The 21689-nt window shown below is 53.5% G+C and overlaps 1 protein-coding gene across 1 annotated transcript in view; it reads right to left on the minus strand.

The window, feature by feature from the left end:
* The window catches only part of ENG (endoglin), a 28487-nt gene that overhangs the window by 1795 nt on the left and 5003 nt on the right, over nucleotides 1-21689 (minus strand). The window contains exons 2-13 of the mRNA XM_015240319.3: nucleotides 18381-18523; nucleotides 9862-10002; nucleotides 7032-7197; nucleotides 6159-6324; nucleotides 5712-5838; nucleotides 5073-5247; nucleotides 4703-4845; nucleotides 2885-3022; nucleotides 2626-2664; nucleotides 1995-2111; nucleotides 1401-1652; nucleotides 294-348 (exon numbers count right to left, since the gene is read on the minus strand). Coding sequence (XP_015095805.1) covers nucleotides 294-348; nucleotides 1401-1652; nucleotides 1995-2111; nucleotides 2626-2664; nucleotides 2885-3022; nucleotides 4703-4845; nucleotides 5073-5247; nucleotides 5712-5838; nucleotides 6159-6324; nucleotides 7032-7197; nucleotides 9862-10002; nucleotides 18381-18523 — 1662 coding nt within the window. The remainder of the gene's footprint in view (nucleotides 1-293; nucleotides 349-1400; nucleotides 1653-1994; nucleotides 2112-2625; nucleotides 2665-2884; nucleotides 3023-4702; nucleotides 4846-5072; nucleotides 5248-5711; nucleotides 5839-6158; nucleotides 6325-7031; nucleotides 7198-9861; nucleotides 10003-18380; nucleotides 18524-21689) is intronic.

Below are 21689 nucleotides of genomic sequence, written 5' to 3' on the forward strand. Positions count from 1 at the left end.
GTGAGGCCAGCACTGCCCGACATCCAGTCCCGTCCAGTCCTGATTCCAGGAGGCCCCATTCCCCCCAGCATGGTTGGCCAGCAACCATGGGGATCAAGAAAAGCCGAAGGCCTGGAATCCAGTCCCACGGGATGGTGATGAGCAGAGACTCTCCATCTAGAAGATGCAGCTGTGGATCCTGCTCTCTGGGGTCCCCCCTGCTGTGTGCCTCAGTCTCATCCCACTGAACTATCCATCGTGCCCCACTCTGACCTCAGCCACTGAAACCCTAGAGGGACTTAGAGAGAACTCACCATGCAGGCCAGGGCTGACGATGTTCAGGCGCATGGAGACAGTCCTGTGGACTTCCTGGGGGAAAAAGAGACTGTGGTGTGTGGCACAGCCTTCGAGAGGCAGCTTCCAGGCTTACTCTGTGGCTCTGTGACCCTCTACTGACACAGCCCACCCTGGGGCCTTGACTTTGAATCCCATCTCCACCACCTTCTGGCTGAGAGCCTTTGAGCCTGCTGGGAGATCTATGCTATGGGAAGATGTTGGCCGGACAATTCTTGGCTGCTACTGAAATGTTTCCTGTGAGTTCCTGGGAGGCCCCCAACTCCCATGAGGATTGTGGGGGCACTGCATCCATCACCCTTGTGAACGCCTGGGTGAGAGGAGCCAGGTCGGCCCAGAGGCCCAGGCTCACTGTGGCTGGGGGAGAGGCCCACTCAGGAGCAGCCCCAGAGGCTTCTCCAACTTCATACAACTAGAGAGGCTTTGAATCCTGGGGACCCTTCTGTGTGCAAGGGCCTGGGGATGACTGTGAGTGTGTCCAGGGCTGAGGGTCTGAGAACAGGTATCCACCAGATGGTGAGGCGTTGTGACCAGGAAATGCAGAAAAATCAGAATTTTGTGTCCTTTGTACTAACCCTCTTCCTTGAGGGCTCCTGTTTATTGAGATACATTGGCGATCATACTACATGGATAGATGGGTGGGTGGATTCCTGGGTTGGTGGGTTGATGGATGACTGGGTGGAATGGTAGAAGGCTGGCTGGCTGGCTGGCTGGGTGATGGGGCTGGTGGAAGGACTGGATGACTGGATGGGATGGTGAGAAGTATCAATTGATAAATGGATGACTGGGTGGGATAGTGGAAAGATGGATAGATGCCTGGGTGTGATGGTGGATGGAGAGATAATTGTTGCAGCTGCATATCCTACCAATGTCCAAGATATAGCACAGCCATCAGAAGGCTGTAGGGTAGCAGGAAGAGTGCCCCTGGTACCCAGAAGCCACATACCTGCCTGCAGCTATGTCCCTGGCCCACGGGTCCCACATCCTCGTGGGCTATCTCATCCCTTCCTGGAAACTCCAGACCCGAAGCCACCCTTGAAACTGGGCCTGGCCCAGTTCCCACTCACCAGGGACCAAGTCCTGGGACGTAGGGCTACAGTGCAGCTAAGGATGCCAGTCGTGGGCATGGGCACCATGTGGCCACGGAGGAGGAAGCTGAAGCGCATGTCACCACCAGGGCTCGGGGACATCAGGCTCACACAGCTGCTCTTGGCTGCCTGGCTCTGGATGAGTTCCACGATTTCCATGTCAGGCCCCAAATTCAGTTGGCAGCTGTCCAGCTGGATCGTGAGCTCAGGGATTGATGGGGACACGCTCACCTGTATGGGTAGTTAAGGGGGATGAGATATGGTCAGTTACTCTTAACTCTCCACCCTCCCTGTTCTCATGAAATAAGCTAGTTTCATTCTCAAGTTCTTGCCCCAGAACCTTGACAGTGCTAGGACAGTCATCCCGTCTGCTTGGGGCAATTGAGGAGGAAAAGGTGATATTCCAACCAGTGTCTGAGCTCTGCCTTTGCTCTCTCTCCCCACCCACCATGCACCATGCTGGTTCCCTCCTTCCTCTGGGAAGTTAAATGCTCATCATCTCTCTGCCAGTGGTAGAAAGAAAGGGTCTGATAAATCCCAGGAGCTGGCAGGCCTGAGAGGTCAAGTCCATACCTGCACAAAGCCCTGCTGCCCCAGCTCGATAGAGTTGGAGGTCTGGAGGAAGTGCGGGCTGAGGTAGAGGCCCAGCTGGAGGGAGAGGCTGTCCATGTTGATGCATTGCACCTTTTTCTGTAGGAGATGGGAGGGAGGATTGGTCAGTCTGAGGAGCACACAGCCAGGAAAGTAAGGGGTGGGAACAGGAGTCATTGTCCAGAGTTGTTGCCTGACCCTCATTCTCACCTTAAAAAGAACCAAAAAAACTGATATTTATCAAGCACTTGCTCTGCACCAGGCCTGCATGAAGTGCTTTCCATGCCTCATCTCAGTTTCTGCTCATAAGCACACCATAGGGGGGAAACTTTCTTATTGCTGCTATTAACAGACAGGATCTTTATATAAGCCCAGGAAGCTTATATGACTTGCCCAAAGCCACACAGCTGGTATGTGCTTGAACCCTCTGACTGGAGAGGCTGAGAACATAACCCTAAACGGTACTGCTCCTGTTGCACAGAAGGGGAGACTGAGGCACACTGGAGACACATGGGTTTGCCAGGATCAGAGCCTGAGTTCCCTGAGGCCTGCTCCCTCCCAGGCCAGTAAGGGCCCCAGGACCCTGGACCAGATGGGTGACCATCCATCTCACCCGCTGCGGTGATGAGCTTGACAGGAAGTTGACGACCACCTGCAGGAACAGAGCCAAGGAGCTAATCAGAGCCAGACAGGATCCCAGAGGGTATCTCACCCAACGCTCCCAATTTTGGATAGGGAGACTGAGCCAACCCATGGTTAAGCTTGTTTTCCTACTGAGCACCACACCCACTCTCCCAAGTGCCTCTCAGCCTGGAAGACCAAGGAGGCATCTGGAGGGGGCACCCTGAAACATTTCCCAGCCCAGCACTTACCTCGTTACTGACCACATTTTCTGTTACTTTCATGCCACATTTGGAGTAGGTGCTGCGCAAGACAAGTTGGTCTTCTCTGTCCTCAGCCTTGCAGCTGGAGTCCCAGAAGGTCAGGTTCATGATAGTGCACCTCAGAGTCTGGGCCAGGGTTGTGGGGAGCACCGTCAGGAGGCACAGGGCTCCCTGGGGCCTGTCCCTCACCCCCAGCACCAAGGACCTACCATATCCCGGGGTCTCAACTCATAGCCACGCCTTTGCGCCCTTCCCCGTTTTTGTTAGTTCTCAACATCCTGCACCATTCAAGACTTACTACTGTTCCTGAACTTGACTCACTTTTGTACTTAGCAATAAAATCTGTGACATCGTGAGTGTTTTCTTCTCTACAGACATAGGTACTCAGAGAAATTGTGTGGTTTTGTTTGTTTTTTTCCCTCGTTTTTAACAAGTGGCATCACGCTGTCCTTCATGCTGTAGCTTCATTTTCTCACTGAACAATAAATCATAGACATCTTTCTGTGTATATATTTGTAGCTCTAGAACATTGTTTTTAACTGGAGTGTAATGTTCCAAAGATCGATGGGTTACAATGTATGCATCCAGACCCCTTGGGCCCGGACAGCAGCCATGCCAGCCATTGCTGGTCCCTGCACCACCTCCCCCATCTCCCTGAAATTTGCTGAGCCAGGCAGGGGCAGGGGGTGGGGGAGAGATGGGCCGCAGACAGGTGGAGCTTCACAAAGGCTCCAGTACCCCACACCCCAAAACCCTTCCATGTGGATGCAGAGTTCAGTGTCATTCTAAAAATCCCTGAAAACACGTATGACTTGCCAAGGCTCTGGCAGAGAGATTTCCTGCCTCAGAAAGACTAGAAGAAATCGCAAAGGGGAAGATGGCCACCTAGGATGGCCCAATGTTCTAAGAGCTCCAAAAAATGAAAACACCCTGTAGCCGAAGTTTCAAGAACCAGGACAAATTGGGAGAGATTATTTCAATAAGAATGGTGGACAAAGGGCCAAAAATGTTTTCCTTCACATAAAAAGTTTATAAAAATTATCAAGAAAAATACCCAGCCACAATGTTACAGACACTTTTGTTATTATTATCAGTCACACAGAGCCATGCCCATACTTACTACTAACCAAAGAAGTGGAAATCCAGACGAGAATGGAACACCATGTTCCACCTCCCACATCAGCAAAAAATTTTTTTAGACAAAATATAATAATTTGGAGAGAGAGAGAGAGTCAAAGTGTTCTCATTAACCATCAGTGAAAATTGGAGTCATCTTTTGGAAAGTGGGTTGGCAACATGTATCAAAACTTCCAGAATGTTCACTCATTTTGACCCAGCAATCTCACTAATGTGGAAATCTATCCTAAGAAAATAATCTTACTTAAAGAAAAATTTCATGAACAAAGACACTTTCTGCATATTCTTTTCTAATTTTTCCACATTTGAAAAAAGCCTGTGTTATTTTAATAATAAATATCTTTGTTCTTCAGTCAGGCAGAGATCATAATTGCGTAGATATTCTGAGCAACAACTCAGCTCAGCCTGCATTTAGAATTAATAATGGTGATTATCAAGTACCTATTTATTGGAGCACTTACTACACCGCATCTGGCTGGGTTGTCAGACCTCATGTAATTCTCACCCCATGGTAGAGACCATTAGTGACCCCATTTTACAAGTGGGAAAACTGAGGCTTGCAGAGGGATGTGATTTGTGCCCCTGCCTAGATTAGGACCCCAAGATTCTTAGGCTAGAGGAGGGACCAGCTGCTCCTGTCAGCTGGGCCAGAGGCGCGGGTTCCCTTACCGAGATGAGATCTTTCTTGAGTACCAGAGTCATGACGTCATCAGAGCACTTGGGCTGGATCAGGGACAGGAGCAGCTCCTGGTTGCAACCCTCCCTGGGAGGGATGGTCTGGACCGGTGTGGGTGAGGGCTGAAGCCCACTGCCTGCAGGGTAGCAGAGGCAGCCGACAGTCACTGAGGGCTTCCTCTGCTCTAGGCGCTAAGCACTTCTATAACTAGGTGCCCTCAGGGTCGCTAAGTTGCATATGAGGAGAAGGGGCTCCCACCAGCTGATGCAACTTGCCGAGTTCACAAGCAGCTCTGGATGGCAACCCCTCCAGGGAGAGGGCAAGGGAAGGGAGGAGGTCAAGGAAAGGGAGCTGGGTGCTCACCGCAGCTGCGGGCCCGCAGAGAGACGAAACTGGCCAGAGGGAGCTCCACGAAAGATGCTACTACACTGGCGTTGAGCCTCTGGGCCTCCTCCAGCAGGCCTTGGGTTGTATCTGGGAGGTCGTAGCCACTTATGTTCCCCTCTGGAAAGATCTTGAAGGAGTATTTACCAGTGGTCTAGTGATGGGGAGAGAGGCAGAGTAGGGAGCCACAGACATAGTCAGAGGGTGCACAGCCTGGCCAGGGGTCCTGCAGGCCAGCCAGGGTTCAGCCAGGTCTCAGTCCTGTTCTCTCCTTTGTTCCTGCTGTTTCCCCTGCCTGGGCCAGCCCCCCCCAACCCCCATCTACTGGCTCTTGTTTGTTTTTGAACTCAGCTTGGGGTTCACCTCTCCAGGGATCTTCCCTGACCCTCTGGGCTGGGTTAGGAGCCTCCCTAAGGGACCATGGAAGGCTTCCTGGAGGAGATGCCATCTAGGTGAAGGTCTCAAGGAAATAGGTAGTGCACGGAGAAAGAGGGTAGGGGCATAACGATCACCATATGTAAAGGCTCAGGGCAGGGTGCTGGTGCAGTTTGGGTTTTTCCTTTGGGGAGCCTTAGTGAGACCTGAATGAGGCTGTCTGGGTCTCAGAGCAAGACTCACCCAGATCTGCATGGTATGATTGGCGTCGATAAGCCAGGACACGTAGGGTGGACCCTGCAGGATGAGCACAGCTTCAGGATCCCCTGAAGCGCAGCTCAGCTCCACCTTCACGGTCACTGTCCGGGGCCTGCGGGGAGACAGACCTCTGCATCAGGGGAGACAGACCTCTGCATCAGCGCCGGTAGGAGGGCAGGGCTTGATGGGGACTTGCGGGGCCGGGACCTAGAAAGGCTGGGCTGGGGTCAAGTGGGCAGCGGCTGCACTCAACGTGCTCCGCTGTGGGTCTGTGGGACGGTCAAGGAAATGGGCGGGGCTTGGGCCAATCGGAGCGGGGCTCAGAGATAGGTGGGGGTGACCATACTCTGACCTGGCCAGGGGCGGGGCTGAGGCTTGGACAGGGCAGGGCTTTATAGGGGACGGCCCGGTGCAGGGGGCGGGCACTCTTACCAGGACTCTGGACCAGGCAGGACCCTCAGGATGTGCGCTTCCTTGTGGCCAGCCACACCTTCCAAGCGGCAGCCCCGCACGGAGGCCTGGGTGTGTGGGCTCCATTCCAGCGTGTGGCCCATGTCCTTGTGGGCTTCCAGACTGCAGGTGGACGGTTCCCTCAGGGCTGCGAAGACAAGTGCGTCTCAGTCTCCTCCTCTGGCATCTAATACAGAGGTCTACCCTCACCCGCAGTAACGGTGGGGTGCCCAGGATGGAGCAGCAAAGAGTGGGGGGCATGGGAGGGCCTGGGTTGAAATCTCCCCTCCACCACTAGCTACAGAGTGACCCCAGGGCAAGTCCCTGGCCTCTGTTTCCTCATCTGTCAACACAGGGTTAATTTAAGGTATGAACCCATGGCATATGCTAGGGATGCGGCCCTGCAACCACCAGCACATTACCCCTTCTTTCATCTTTCTTATAGCATTTACCATATCTGCAATTATAGAATTTATTCATACATGTTTATTGTCATCGCCCCACCACAGTATCAGCTCCAGGAGGACAGGGCCTGGGTCTGGCCCCACAGGGTCCCCAAATGCCTAGCATAGGGCTTGGCACATAGTAGGTGCACAATAAATAAGATGAAAGTGCTGTTCACGCAGGTCAAAAAACTGACAAACAGCAGCAAGTTCACAAAGTTCGAGTCAATATCTGGTGAACGGGTAATTTGGTGAAGAAGTCCCAACAGAGCACTGACTTGCTATGTGTGACCTGGGACAAATCACATTCCCTCTTGGTGCCTTAGTGTCCACATCTGAGGAATGGGCCAGAGGAATTCAAATGCCTCCAGAGCTGAGTCCTGAGCCCAGAAAGGCTACTGGGGAAGCTGACCTTGGTCCAGACGGAGGAGGATGCTTTTGGGTTCATTCAGCTCAGCAGCAGAGGCAATGGGGCCCTCTGTATCTGCCCATTTGAGGAGCTGGCTCTTGGTAGTGAAGGATGGCAGCTGTGTGGTGTTGACTCCTGGAGGCTCTTGAAAGAAGATCAGGTTGGGGTTCTGGGGAGACACATGGAGGCTCAGGGGACTGTTCCTGGGCCTGAGTCCCCTCTGTCCCAGGCAGGAGGTTGGGAGGTAATTTGGGGAGGCAGCTGATTGGCTGAGCAGAGGAGGCCAGGGCTGAGAATGCTGAGGCTGCAGGATCTGAAGTGAGCCCAGAGCCCACTAACTAGCCCCCTACCCTCCCCAGAGCCAGATCTGCCCCATCTCCTTTCCACAGCTGAGAGGCTGGATGGACACACATCCATGTTCATCCACCTGTCTAAACATCACCCTCCCACCCCTCCATAGTTATCCTCATTCAACCCACACTTATGACATCATGTGGCTACTGTCTGTTTCTCCCACACTCTAAGGGTCTGTGAAGGACACCACCTGCCTTGCCCATCCCTGCATGGTGCTTCACACATAGCAGGCACTGAGAAATGTTTGTCTAACTTTGTGCCACGCCCTGGGCCCAGCACTGGAGATTCTGACATGGCAGCTTCACCCTGACACCTGGCACAAGTCAGGTGCTCCCTACACATGGGAAGGGAGAAGGGAGGAGAGAAGAAATGTAACAATGAATGAATGAAAGACAAACGGGTGATCCCTGCCCTGGGAGATTTTACCATCCAGAATCTAGCCAATGCATTAAACCATTTGGAACAATAGAAGATAGACGATATCATTTAATTAGAAACAAAGGAGCAAGACAGATCCCCTGGGTGGACAGGGATGAGAATCTGAGTGGCTCCAGCACCTCACTGCCTCCAATGCCCGTGCCTCAGGAGAGACCCTGGTGGGCTGGGGAAGTAAACAGAAATGACTTCCTGCTGCAGGTGCTCTGTTGAAGCCAAAGGATTCAGAGGAAGCTGTTGGGGCCATGCACTCAAGAGTTCTTTTTTGGTCCATCTCCAAAACCTGAGGCATTGTGCTGAAGCAGCAGCAGCATAAGGACTTCAGGCTAGAGATTAAGGGGGACTGCCTGACAGTGGCAATAGGCAAGACACCATAGAATGGTCCACCTAGAATGGAGAAGGACTTTAACAAGGAGGTGAAGTGATGAGCTTCCGGGTGGGGAACCCAGCCCCCACCCCCATGGAAGGGCTGGGGTGGTGGTTTAGAGATGGAGGGTTGGGATGGGGGGACCTTTAGTCATCTGACCCTCAGGGTCAGCTCTGTAAAATGGGGACGTAATAGGGATTAAAGGGCAAGGCGTTTGCCTGCGTCCGCAATGCGGCTGTGGCCCTGGCGCCCTGGCCCGTCTCGTCCTCTTTGTCCCCTCCAGCGGCGTCCCGGCTCTGGCGGCTCCGGAAGCCGCGGGCCGAGGCCGCGCGCGCGGATCCCATCCCGTGTATTCTTAGCCCCGGGAGGAAGGCGTGGCCGAGGCTGGAGCTGGCGGCTGGCTGCTGCGACCTTCCGCCCGCGGGCAGCCGCTTTTCATGTTCCTCGCTTCACTCAGAGCCCCTCTGGGCCTAGATCCTGGGCCGGGACCGCGGAGGGTCCGCGAATGGGGAGGGGAAACGGGGTGAGGGAGTCGAGAGGGAGGAGGAGCCACTGCCGGCCTCACCCTCCAGGGGGCCTCGATTTCCCCCTCTGGAAGCAGAGGGATGTGCCGCACGGGGTCAGTCCACCTCTGCCCTCCTGCTTGACTTCCGCCTGCCCCTCCCCTCCCGGGGGCTTTCACGCTGGCCAGCTCCGGGGGCCTCTGCGCTGTTCCTGCCGCAGCCAGTTCTCCACCGCCACCCCCCTTCCCTGTGTGTCTGGGCCCGGCTCCCAGGCAGCCCTGGATCTCCGCCTGTCTTCGGGTCCCCAGCTCCTCTCCCTCTCCCCTAACTCTACGGTCTCTCTGAGCGTCTGTTCCTCCCACAGTAGGCCCCCCCCCCTTTCCGTTTCCAGTTTTCTTTCTGTGTCTCTCCAACTTGTTATCTTTGCTCTCCCCCATGTTCTGGCCCTCTCCCCTCTGCCTTCTCTGGCTGTAAACAACAGCTGCTCACATCTGGGGGCCACTTCCCAGGGCCTTCCGTGTGGAGGAGGCTGAACACCCTTCCACCCCACCTCCTCCAGCCCTGAGCACCCTCGCTGTGGGTTCCAACCACAGATGACCTCCTCTTTTGGTGGATGTGTCTGACACTTAAAACTCGAGTTTTTTAAAAATACTTTTTCTCCAATTTAGGCCATGTTAATTATAGTAAATCCTGCAAATTCAACAAAATGTAAAGAACAAAAGAGATGTTGCTTCTAATCTCACTGTCCATCCCTAACTACTGTTAACACATTGTTAGCTGTCTTCCTGGCCTTTTCCCTCCGTGCTTAAATATTTTCAAATTTATGTCTTATAACTTTTTCAAAGACAGTGACAAGGTTATTTTATGGGATATCATTGAGTCCAATTCTCCCACTGGATAGATGGGAAAACTGAGGCTATGAGAGAGGATTGGAGTTGATCAGGGTTGCACATCAATCTGATTCCCACCTCTGGGTTTGAGCTCTTTACCACAGGCCCTTTTGCCCTTTGGGTTCTTTCTGTCAGGGCCCCATGGGATTCACCAGGCAGAGCCCTGGTGAATAATGTCAGAAGGAAAAAGAGGAGCAGGTGACCCTGGCCCACAGAGGTGAAGGGGAGGGCAGGGGCCTCCCACAGCCAGTGCCTGACGCTGGGGTTGGAGGTAGCGCACTCACGTAGGCCAGGCGGACTGGGACTCCTGGAGCCTGAAACTTCAGGAAGACGTTCTTACTGACGCTGAGAACCAGGAGCACCTCTCGGGGCTGGGTGCCATTTTGCCTGGACGTCTGGAGAGTCAGGTCCAGTGTTGACACCTCCTGGGATGGGAGCAGGGGAGAGACACATACACAGACCAGTCAGACTGCACATCTGGGGGCCACCTCAGTCAGTAGTGACGATTCATTTACTGTCAGCTTCCATTCTCCCCGCCCAGCTTGTCCAGCCCTGTCTCCCAGAGCCCAGCACAATGCCTGGCCCTCAGGAGGCACTCAGAAAATATTTGATAACGAATGAAAGAGATGAGGCCCCGAAAGTTCAAGGAGATTTTTAAATGCAGTGAGCCAGAACTTCATCCAAAAGTCAGTCAAGATTCATTATTTCTATTGAGCACCTGCTGGGTACCAGGCCTGCAAACGCCTGTGTGACTTAGAGTGCCCTGTGCCCTTTCTCTGTCCCTGTGCAATATTGCTAAGACATCAGTCTGCCCAGTGTGCAGTATTCCTGCTTACCTTACTACTTTAAAGTACTAAATACTCATATTTGGTTGATATAATACCATTATTTTGATATTTTATAAGGATGTGAAGTTGAAATCATTTATGTCTTGAGAGGTACTGACTGCATTAAAGTTTTTAATAGATCATGGTGTATGCGTTTAAAATATTTTCATAACAACAACAACAAAACAGCAACAACAACAATACTAATACTTAACACTTTGATGGTGCTTACTAAGTGCTTGGACTGTTCTAAGTACTCTGCACATTGACTCATTTAATCCTCACAACAACTCTAAGAGATAGGTACCACTATTATTCTCACTTACAGATGAGGAAACAGGGCACAGAGAGTTGAAGTCATTTGTCCATGATCACACAGCAAGTTAGTATGGACTTAAGATGGGAACCTGGGCAGGCTTCTACTCTCAGCCACTATAATGCCCCATCACATGTTCCGATACCGCCTAATTCCCAGGAGGAAAAAGAACATAGCAATCCACAAGGCAAGGCTCCTATTGAAAGAAGAACCTCTGCTCTGTTCAGACTTTCTGAACCAGTGGAGTGTGAACAGGTGACTGCTGAAACTGACAGGTATGTGCCTCAGAAGCCCCACCACGGATTCACGAGGACAAAGACAAATGGAAACACTTTACTGAAACACAAACTCCAGCTTCTCTGAAAAGCTAGCAGTCTCTACAAAGAGACAAAGAACTGACCCCTCTCCCCAAATCTCCTCAAGCTTATCAAAAAGGAGAGTGATATTTCAAGATGAAGCCATCAGTGGAAAGTTTTTAGATTTAACCTCTAATTATCTCCTGGTCATTTCCTCAACTGATGTCACAGAGCCAGAGAGAGCGTTTCACCTGCTGGAAAAATCTGCCCAGAAATATTTCCATTACTCAGTAATGATACCGTAATCACTCTTTCTAAGTTTGCTCTTTGAAGCAAAAAAAGTACAGATAATATTATTTCATTTTCAATGTTTCAGAAATAAATTTTTTCATTTTAGTGAGCTGTTTAAATTGCCTATTTTTGAATAATTATTTCTGTGCTAATTTATAGTAGAATGATAAGATATGTCTCAAATTTCTGTTTGTATAAGTTCACATTTTTGATTCATGTTTTCTAATGGGCTTAAACTTTTGGTTTTCAGAATATCTTGTTTCATCCATTTTTTAAAATATGCATTCAAAACACTTTAAGAATTAAACACTGAAAAAAAGAAAAAAGAAATATTAGATTTAATATTATATTTTGGTAAAATATAAAATGCCAGTCTAAATGTCACAACTGACTTTGTTTCAGGATTGTGATCGTTACTTGAAATTAATTGGAGTGAAGGGAGACCCACCTCAGTGGTGTCAGGAGAGGCCCAGGAACAACTGACCTGTCTGAACCTTCAGGAATGGACCCACCCCAGCTTCCTTACCTTGATTGTCTATACATTATTAGCTTGAACAATCAAAGATGATTGCACAACTCTGTGTATGATAAAACCCACTCAAAAAAAGAACATAGCAATCCACAAGGTAAGGCTCCTACTGAAAGAAGAACCTCTGCTCTGTGCACTTTAAATGCGCAAATGCTTTCCACAAGAAAGCTGTTAAAAAAAAGCAACAATCGAATATCAGTAATTTCACACGGTTCAGCCTACTCTGTGTCCGCCCTGTGCTGTGTGTGTTGAACGTGCTCTCGTGGAAGCAGAGTCAGGTGATCTCTCAATTCACAGAAGCAGCGGTTCGGGCCCAGGGAGGGCACCTGCCAAGGGGACTGCTGGTGAGTGGTGAAGTCAGGCGCCCAGTGCACATCAGCCTGGTGCCAGAGTGGGTGCCTCGATCCCTGGGCAGCTCGCCTGGACTCTGTCCTCCCTCTCAACTCTGCCGCTCCCTACACTGCTCCACAGTTCATCACTGTCTAGCCCCATCTGTCTGTCCTCCCCAGAGAAGTGAGACGCCATGGGCTGCAGGAGACAAGGAGACAAGGGCAGCCCACTCTGCCCTTCGGTGGATGCCCACAGGTGACAGCCCCTGAGCTGGGAGGAAAGAGCCCAGTGAACCCCATTTCTGCTGCTGCTCTGCCGTGTCCCTTTTTCTCTGTGCCTCAGTTTCCCCATCTGTGAAATGGGGATAGGACAGGGTTGAGAACCAATACCAGGTGGGCTCTGGAAAAAGGAAGTTAAAAAAGAGAAGTAGTGGTCAGGGTCGGGTCGTGCTGAGGGCAAGGGGATTAGATGACTGGAACTCGGTGACGTTTGTCATGACGCTCAGCTGTGCTCTCAGGGCACACATACCAATCCCACCCCTCAGTTGTCACCAAGTCCTTTCCTGTAGGGTTGGGGGCTGGGAAGGGGGCGGGGAGTGAGGCCCAAAGAGGGGCAGGCAGGGCCGCACAGCAAGTGAGCAGTGTGGAAATTCAGGGCGGCCGGAAAGCTGGGCTCTCTGGGGTCTCTGGGCTCCCAGGCCAAGCTGAAAGCCAGCTGGTTACCAGCACAGCCCAGTCAGGGTTTCCACAGCAAAAATTTCCATCCCATGGCCCTGACTCATTGACACGGTCACTCACATGCACAGACTTCCCTCTTCCCTCCCAGCCCGGAGCTCAAAGGCAAAGACAGGGGCCTACCTTGCCCCCCACCCCCACCCCAGGCTTCCAGTCCTTCCAATGGCATCCTGGGAATTCTGGGAGCCCAGCTGAGGACAGCAGGCCAGCCGCCCCTTTACCCCCAGCTCTGCAACCTGGGCCAGCCCGGGCCTGCCCCGGCCCCCGCCCTGAGCCAATGGGCGGGAGACCGTGTTTCTATTTTTGTGCCTGTGTCCTACAGATGCCATTGTTGGCCCAGCACTCGGTGGTGGGAAGGGGATTTCGGTGAGGAGGCCCTGAGCGCTAGTAGCCACTTATAGAAAGTTGCTTCCAGCAATTCTTCTAGGAGTGGAGCCTCAGGGCTGCCTGCAGCCCCCACCCTCCTAGGGCCAGACTGGAGCCGGCCAGATTGGAGCCAGCCGCCCCTCTGTCCACCCCAGCAGACTCCGATGGCACATACAGTCAGGGTAGCAGGCAATGGGGGTCAAAGCCAGACTGACCTGAATTCAAACATGGGCTCAGTCTAATGACTGTGACCCTAGACAGTCACTTTCCTCTCTGGGCCTTGACTTCCTGATCTGAAAAATGGGCTGAACAATAGGCCCACTTCACAGACTTATGAGGATTCAGTGAGCTTCTGCCTGCAAAGGGGTTGTCCAGGGCCAAGCTAAATACATAGCAGTAGATTGGCTTTACTACCTCAGATTCCCTCCCTGTCCACTCATCCAGAGGAGTGCCATGGGTTAGGGGCTGAGGAGGTTGGCGTTAGAGGTGGGCAACAGTTAGCCATGCCTCCCTGTGGCAGCCCCTGTCTTGACCTCAGTCTCCCCATCTGTGCAAGAAGGAGTTGGGCCCAGTGATGTTCCCGTATGTGTGGCCTCTGAGTCCGTCCTGCCTCCTGGGGATCCCAGTGTTTGCCATCTGGGAGTCGTGGTCTCCAGCCAGGTGTCCACAGAGTGGGCTTCCAGAACCCTTAGGAAAGACATGCTACTTTCCCTAGCCGAGGGTCGTTGGTCAGCTCATGCCCTTCCCACCCACCTAGTTCATTTGTCTGTTTGAGAGGCCAGGACTAGGTCCAGCCTGGGGCTTCTATGTTCTCAAAGGGAGACTAACATCCCCAAACAACCAGTGACACCACTAACCCCTTGGGGATGGCCAATCAGCAAGTGCTCATATGCACGTATATTTCTTCTTCCTTTCATTGTTCACCCATCCATCCATCCATCCATCCTGTATTTATTCCTGGACTGACTGAACTGGACACTGAGGATACAGCAGTGAGAGAGCAAACACAATCCCCATCCAGTCTGTCTGATGCCTAATCCATGCTCCTCCACCAAGCCTGCTCCTAATATCTGCAAGGCCTGGGACAAGAACACAAATGGCAGCCCCTGACCCCATCCCACCCCACTTCTCTTCATGTGGACAACCCAGCCTGGATGCCCAAGCTCTGCCATGTTCACCCCCCCAAGCCTCCTGGCCCGGCCTACCCCCATTGCTGAGTCCATTACTAGGTACAGGGCTGCTGACACCCACCTCTGCCTCCCAGGGAGTGGATCAAGGGCAGGTGCCAGGTCTGCTTTCTCTCTGCACCATCAGGGGCCACTTTTAGTCACCTTGCCCACCCTTCAGGTCTAGACGCTGACACCAGCCATGCAGTGCCTTTTATAGAATAAAGGACAAGAAAGAGCCCCCTTCAACCCTGGGAGGAGGCACACCGCATTTGGGCAAGGAATTCTGGACTCCTGGATACCCAGGGAGGGACTAGGGGAGGGGTGCAGGTTCCAGATGGGTATGTCGCTTTGCCCTGCAGATTCCCCACCCAGCAAGCGGCGAGGGGATGATGATGCAACTGGAAGAAGGCCAGAGAGGGGCTACAAATTGTGGGGCCCAGACAGGAGTCCCCTTGCCCAGGTCTGACGGTGGCACTGCCTTCCACAGCCTTTCACAGCCTCCCAGGGTGGTCTGGAGGAGCCCTTGGCACCCCTCCACCCCTACTGCTCTCCTTCTGCCTAAGAAACCTTGCCTGCCCCTCCGGCCAGGAAGGAGTCAGCGCCAGAGCCCAGTGAGTTGCGTCCGCTTGGGGGTGGGTGAGGCGTCGTCAGCTCCCTGAGGTTGCCCAGAAGCGGGGTGAATCAGCGGCTGCCCCAGCTCTGGCCTGGCTGCCTGGGGTTTGTTAGGAAGACAGCAGATCAGTGTAGTCAGCCTGACGGGAATCGCTGAGACACCAGGCCGGTTTCCTGTCTCCGCGGGTCAGGATGTGACCCCAGGCCCCCTCCCGGAATCCAGGCTCCGGCCTGCCCTTTGGGGACCCAGCAAGATAGAGCCCCTGCCCAGTGGGCCCCTCGTCTGTCTGCAAACCTCCCCCACCCCCCCCCACCCCGAAATTCTCTTCCCCGAGGCTCTTGGCAGCCACAACTCATCTGCTGCCCACCCACAGGAAATCTGAGGATTCAGAGGCCACGCAGGGATGGACGGAAAAGCCGTTTCTCTGTGCCAGGTTTGAAGAAGGCAGCCGTAGGTTGGGAGGGATTGGGCTGCGTGCTGAGACAGCCGCCACCCAAACTGCTGCTGCCAGCTTGTGTTTCTTGCCTCTAGGCCTTTGCTCACACAGCGCCCTCTGTCTGGAATACCCTTGATGCCGCTTTCTGTCTGGCTAGACACTGGGAGTCATTTCCTAATGCCCCCTTCCCTCCACATTCCATGCTCATCCACAGGCTCCTGTCTCCCCTCCCCACCATTGCCAGTCCATCACTCAGCACCTGAGCTGAGCCAAGTTGGCTTTCTTTCGGCACCAACACAATGCCCAACACAGGCTGAGCGCAGAGCAGGCACCTGGTGAGGACTGGTGGAGGGGGACTGTTGGGCCATGCACCCCCTTCTTGGGGGCTGCCTGGGGAGGGAGGTGCCTCCCAGGGAAACCACAGGTCTTTCCATGTCACAGCAGGAAGGTCTGGGAGGGATCACGGGCTCAACCCTTGGGATAAGGAGGCCAGGAGCAACCAGCTCCATCAGGCCAGACCTCAGCTGGCCCCCGTGCAAATGCATTCACAGCCCCTGTTTCAGCCGCCTGGTCGCCATAACCTTTAGGGATCAAATTAGTTGACTGACATGAAGATGTTTTGTACACTGTAGTGTGCCCGGCCAAATGAAGGTATTGACAGGTGGGACATGGAGCCCATAGAGGAGACGTTCTCATAACAACAACAGACATAGCTGTTGTTTGTTGGCTAGTGGCTCTGGGCAGGCCCGTGCCCAGTATTTCGCCTGCGCTACCCAGCTGGATCCCCAAGCCCCCAGTGAGGTGGGCACCATTAGCATCTCCATGTTTCCCATGGGAAAACCAAGGCTTGGAGAGGTGGCCCAAGGTCATGCCGCTGTAAGGGGTGGGGGGAGAGGGAGGTTCAATTTGAGGAACATCTGGCTCCAGAGCCCATGTTCTTAACCTTGGCCTCAAAGTCACTTAGCAGTGCCTTCATTCATTCATTCATTCATTCATACATGCATTCAACAAGCTGGTATTGGTATACTCCACGCCCTGGGCCAGATTCTGATACTCTGTGATTCTTCTGTAAGTCCCTGAGCCCAAGAAAAGTGTGTCTATTGGAGAGTGGGGAGAAGCAGCCCCTTCTGCATGCCAGGCACGATACGACCCAGGACTGAAGCCCCTGTCTCCTGAACCCCAGATCTCTCCATCATCCCCCCAAACAAACATGTAGGGCAGGCTGGAGCTAGCAGCCTGGCTCCTTAAGTTAAAATCTGGACACTGTGGACTGAGTTCTCTGGAAGAGGCAGAAGGTAACAGGGAGGTTCTGCTATCATGAGTGCTAGGTTACAGTGGCACCTTGCTGTGCCCCTGAAAACCCTTCACTGACTGTCACTGCCCACATGATGAAGACCAAACCCCTTACTATGGTGACAGGGCCCTGTCCATGTCCCCAGCCCTGCCCCGAGGTGAACTAGAAGCTCCTGCCACAGCAAACCTCACGCTGACCCCAACCAAGGCCCACTTCTCTGCCTGTGCATTCATGCTTTCCTCTGCTCTTCCCCAAGGCCTTCTCTCCATGAGCTCCAGGTGGTCCTTGGAGTTATCATGTCCTCTGGAAGCCCCTGCCTAATCACACAGCAGCTGCTCTACCCTTGCCCTGCACTCCCCAAGGAAGCACCAATCACTTGGGTCCTGGTGGTTTGTCTACCCATCTATCTCCCATAGACCTGGGTGCTTGGCCAGGAACCTTCTCTGACTCCAGCCTGCCATTGAGTGATTGGGGCTGGGGGGACCCCAGTCACCCAGAGGAGGCACAGAGACCCGAACATTTGAATAAACAAAATGAACTTGCAGGGTGCAATCTCACGTTCCATATCATTACCAAACTTGAAAAAAAATTACAATGGTTCTGAAAACTACATACCGTGTGTTTGGTGCTATCTGTGGCTTGGGGATTATCAAGGCCCACAGTCCTTGTGGCAGGCAGGGTGGGGGGAAGCAGGCCCCCCGATATTGGTGGTCTGGGAACCGTCTTATCACTGCAGAAAGGCAGGGCAACCTAACAGTTTCAAGGACCACAAGTTCATCCAGAGCTGACACCACTAAATGGCTACCAGGACCTGAGGCCACATCAGCCAGGTGTGGCCACCAGCCCAGGCAGGCCAGACGCCACCTGAACACTGAGATCCACTGGGGAGCCAGGTGACAGCCTAGCTTGGAGTCTCAGGGATCTAGTCTGCCCTTGGGCACGTCGCTTCACCTCTCTAGGCCTGCCACCAGTCCCTCCTGCCAAAAGTGGCGAAACAGACTCTGACAGATGGGCCCTCGGGAGGCTTAATACATGTTGGTGCTTAACTCAGTTCCTGGCACTTAGTAGGCCTTGCACAGTACCCAGCACATACTAAGTGCTCAATAAATGTGTTCTTATTATCAAGAGTGACTTAGACAAACTTATGGTGGACCTTCTTGTGGGGAGAATAGTCTCTGAGGCGACAGCACTGTCTTCCAGTCTCTGGGGAGGTGCCTGGCTGGGTCACAGATATTTAATGAGTGACATTCCAGGGAGGATGATTTGGGCTGAACTGAGGGAAGCACTTTCTCAAAATCAAAGCTGTCTGGAGTAGCACCATGTCTGCTGAGAAGCAGGGAGCTCCCCATTGCTGGAGGTGCACTCCAGTGGCCGGCCAAACCCAGTCCTTCCCACCTAGGTCTTATAGGGGCATCCAGAAGATTGCCCCAGAAATGCCACCCTTGATAGGCCCTGTGAGATGCCCACGTCACCCTCCTGGCAGAGGCCCCAGTGAGGACTCAGCCCACTGCTCCAGGGACAGCCACAATGAAGGCTCCTCTCATCCCATCAGCCCTGGGCCATCCTCTGGGTCCCTGCCCGACTCTGCCATGGGGTGCTCACCTTTGAGAACTCCAAGAAGAGGATGTGGACTTCCAGGGCAGCATTGGTGACCTGAGCCACACAGCCATTAGTAACCTGGCTTGTGATATATGTCACCTCAGGGTCCACAGGCTGTAGGTCGCAATGGACTGTTTCTGCAAGACCTGTTGGGGAAACACAGCCAGAGAGGGGGCCAGTTAAGAATAAGGTGGTGACAGTTGCTCCCACTTTCCAAATACCTGCTGGGTGCTTGGCACTGGCTAAGGGCTTTATTGACTCTTCGCAACTACCCTACAAAGTGGGTATCATTATACCCATTCCACAGATGAAGAAACTATGCCTCAGAAAGGAAAAGTCTCTTGCCTGAGGTCACAGTTCTAGTACGTGTAGGGCTGACAGATAAAACTCAGGACATCCAGCTAAATCTGAATAAATAAAAAATGAGTAACTTTTTAAAAGTGTAAGTATATCCCAAACATTTCATGGGACATACGTATACTAAAATTTTTTTTCATTGTTTATCTGAAATTAACATTTAACTGGGCATCTTATATTTTCATTTGCTGCATCCGGCAACCCCAACTGCCAGGCAGGGCCTGCTTGTGCACGCACCCAAGCCTCCGGGCTGGTTCACTCCATCGGGAGACAAAACTTCCCCTCTTGTGCCTTAAGGAGGCTGGGAGGAACGGGCCAAGGCGGGTTGAGAGTCTCCTGGCCCCAAGAGACAGAGTGAGCCCAAGTTCAGAGGGCGGCTGCCGGAGGAGGCCGCAGAGTCTGCTGCCTGGAAACACAGGTCCTGAGGGAAGGGAATGGAATTTCACCCCGACCCAGCAGTGGAGGAAGAGGAAATGAGGCCCCTACACCTCGTCCTAAGGAATGTGCCGGAGCAGGGGGGGGGCTCCGGAGGAGGGAAGGAGGACAGAGAAGGGGAGACTGTTTGGAAGTTTGTGTCTCCATCTTGTCGCGCTCACTTCCTGTTTTCTTGGAGATCAAAGATGGGCGCGGAGGGACTGGCCACACGTCCAGCCGACGCCAGCTCAGGGGAGGTGGGGGAGGCTTCTTCCGACTCCAGGGCTGTTGGGCTGTCTTTGGCCCAACCCAGCCTCCGTCCCCACCTTCCCACTGCCTTGTTGGCTCAGGACCCCCAGAGGTCAGAGAAGGACGTAAGATGGCCGCCCCAGCCTCACCCACAGCCACGCAGTCTACCAGCAACATCTCAGGAAGGATAAGCTCGGGACAAGGACATTTGGCTTATAAATCCTTGCCCTGGCCCTGTCCTGTGTGCCAGGGACTCCGGCGTGTCTGGGTGGTATGGCATTTTGGTTACAAGCAAGGTCCCTGGAGCCAGGCAGACCTGGTTTTGAATCTCAGGCACAACATTTACCAGCGTATGCGAATTTGGCAAACAATTTCACTTTGGGCTTCAGGTTCCTCTCTGGTAAAAGGACAGTAAGAACAGAACCCACACAACCCATAGAGATTGCTGGGAGGACCCCATGAGACAGGGCATATGGCAGGCGGTTCTTTGTATCACAATTATTTGATTGACTTCAGCCACTGAAGAAGAATCGAGAGTCTAAGAGGGCTGGTGGAGTGGTGGGACAGGGCGGCCTCCCTCAGGTGAGGGGCCTCTGTGAGGGAGGTCACTGGTGTCTTAGGCTCAAGTAAGCTCAAGGGCTGGCACCGTCTCCTGCTGCCCCACCCCCTTGGGACCCACCAAGCCCCTCGATGCTCCCCACCCTCTCCCTTTCCTATCAGTGAACACAGACTTCTGGCTGTTACCTAGTCCTCCTACATGGATGGGGACACTGAGGCCCGGAGAGGCAGGTGTACCAGAGTCACAGCGCACATGCTGACGGGCTAGGCTCTAACCTACCTCTCCCCGCACCACCTGACCCGGGGTCTGGCCTGTAGATTAGCCCAGCGCCTTACTCCTTCCCTTCGGACTTTCCCTGCCCCCTCCCCAGACTTCCAGGAACCCCAGTTCCTCCCGGACTGCCGGGGCCGCCTGGGGCCACCTCCTCCATGCCGTCAGTGGGAGAGGCCACAGGCCTGGCCATTATGTAATGATCAGATAACGGGCCAGGCTGGGAGATCAGATAAGAGGTCCATTTATTTTGGGGCCTTTTCGAATCCTGGCCGCCCCCACCCCGCAGACGAGAATGGGGAGACAGGAGGGAGTGTGACGCCCGGGGCCTGTCTCCCGGAGCCGGAGGCGGGCCCAGACAGAGCTGAAAACAATCCCCTGGCACCAAGGGAAACGCCGGGGCCTCCTGGGACCTGGGTTAGAGGAGGCGCCGCCAGGGGCCTGGGTGACCCAGTGAGTCGGGGCCTGGGCGACCGGGTGAGTGAGAGACTGACCGACTGGGGAGCCACCTCTCCACCTCTGTCGTCTTCCTCTCCTCCCCCACCCCTGAGCACAGAGCCACCTCGAGGACTTTCCAAATGGCCACCCCCAGAACCTCGGGAGGCCGAGGATAATGGTCAAGCAAAGCCAGCTCTGGAGCCAGACAGTCTGAGTCAAATCCCAGCTCTGCCTCATGAAAAGCTGGTCACCTTGAGCAAAAGCCTAACTTCTCTGAGCCTCAGTTTCCCCATTTGCAAAACAGCTCCCATCATGCTCCAGGCACCCAGGACTGTTTTGAGGCTTTACATGAGTCCATTCATTTGATGCTCACAGCAGCCCTACAAGTGCTGTTAGAAGAACCATTTGACACACGGGGAAACTGACGAATAGGGAGGTGCAAGAATTCTCCTGAGGGTCCCCAGCTGTTAAGCAGCAGGGCTCGTATTGGAACCCAGACAATCCAGCTCTAGTACCCAGCACTCACTTCGCAGGCTGTGTGTCAGCTAGGTGAGGTAACTGTGTAAAGAGCCTGGTACCCAGTAAGTGTTCTGGACACACGGATTATCTCATAAAACCAGGGCAGATCTTTTCTGACAAGGGTCTTTTCTGTCTTTTCTTCAGTCACCCAGCCACCCAGCCACCCTTTGCTCCTTTCAGGGTCCAATCATAGCCTCACACAATTCCCTGCTTCCCACCCAACCACTGCCCCTGGGCCTGGCCACCTGCAGGGCCTCAGCACACCTTTCTTCAGTCTGTCCAGGGCTGCCTGATGCCTACAGGTTAAGACCACACTTTACATCCTGGAGGTAGAGTTAAAAAGTGCGGGGATCTGATAGATGCCAAAGGTTCAGATCCTGATCCCACCACCTCCCAGCTTCCTTTCCATGCCTTGGTGTTATCTGTAAAGTGGGGATGGTGATCATCAAAATATCTTCCTCAGTGAGTTGGTGAGGATGTTGGTAATTGACACATGCCCAGCGCTG

This window comes from Vicugna pacos, chromosome 4, assembly GCF_048564905.1.
Source record: "Vicugna pacos chromosome 4, VicPac4, whole genome shotgun sequence".
In the NCBI taxonomy this organism is placed as follows: domain Eukaryota; kingdom Metazoa; phylum Chordata; class Mammalia; order Artiodactyla; family Camelidae; genus Vicugna; species Vicugna pacos.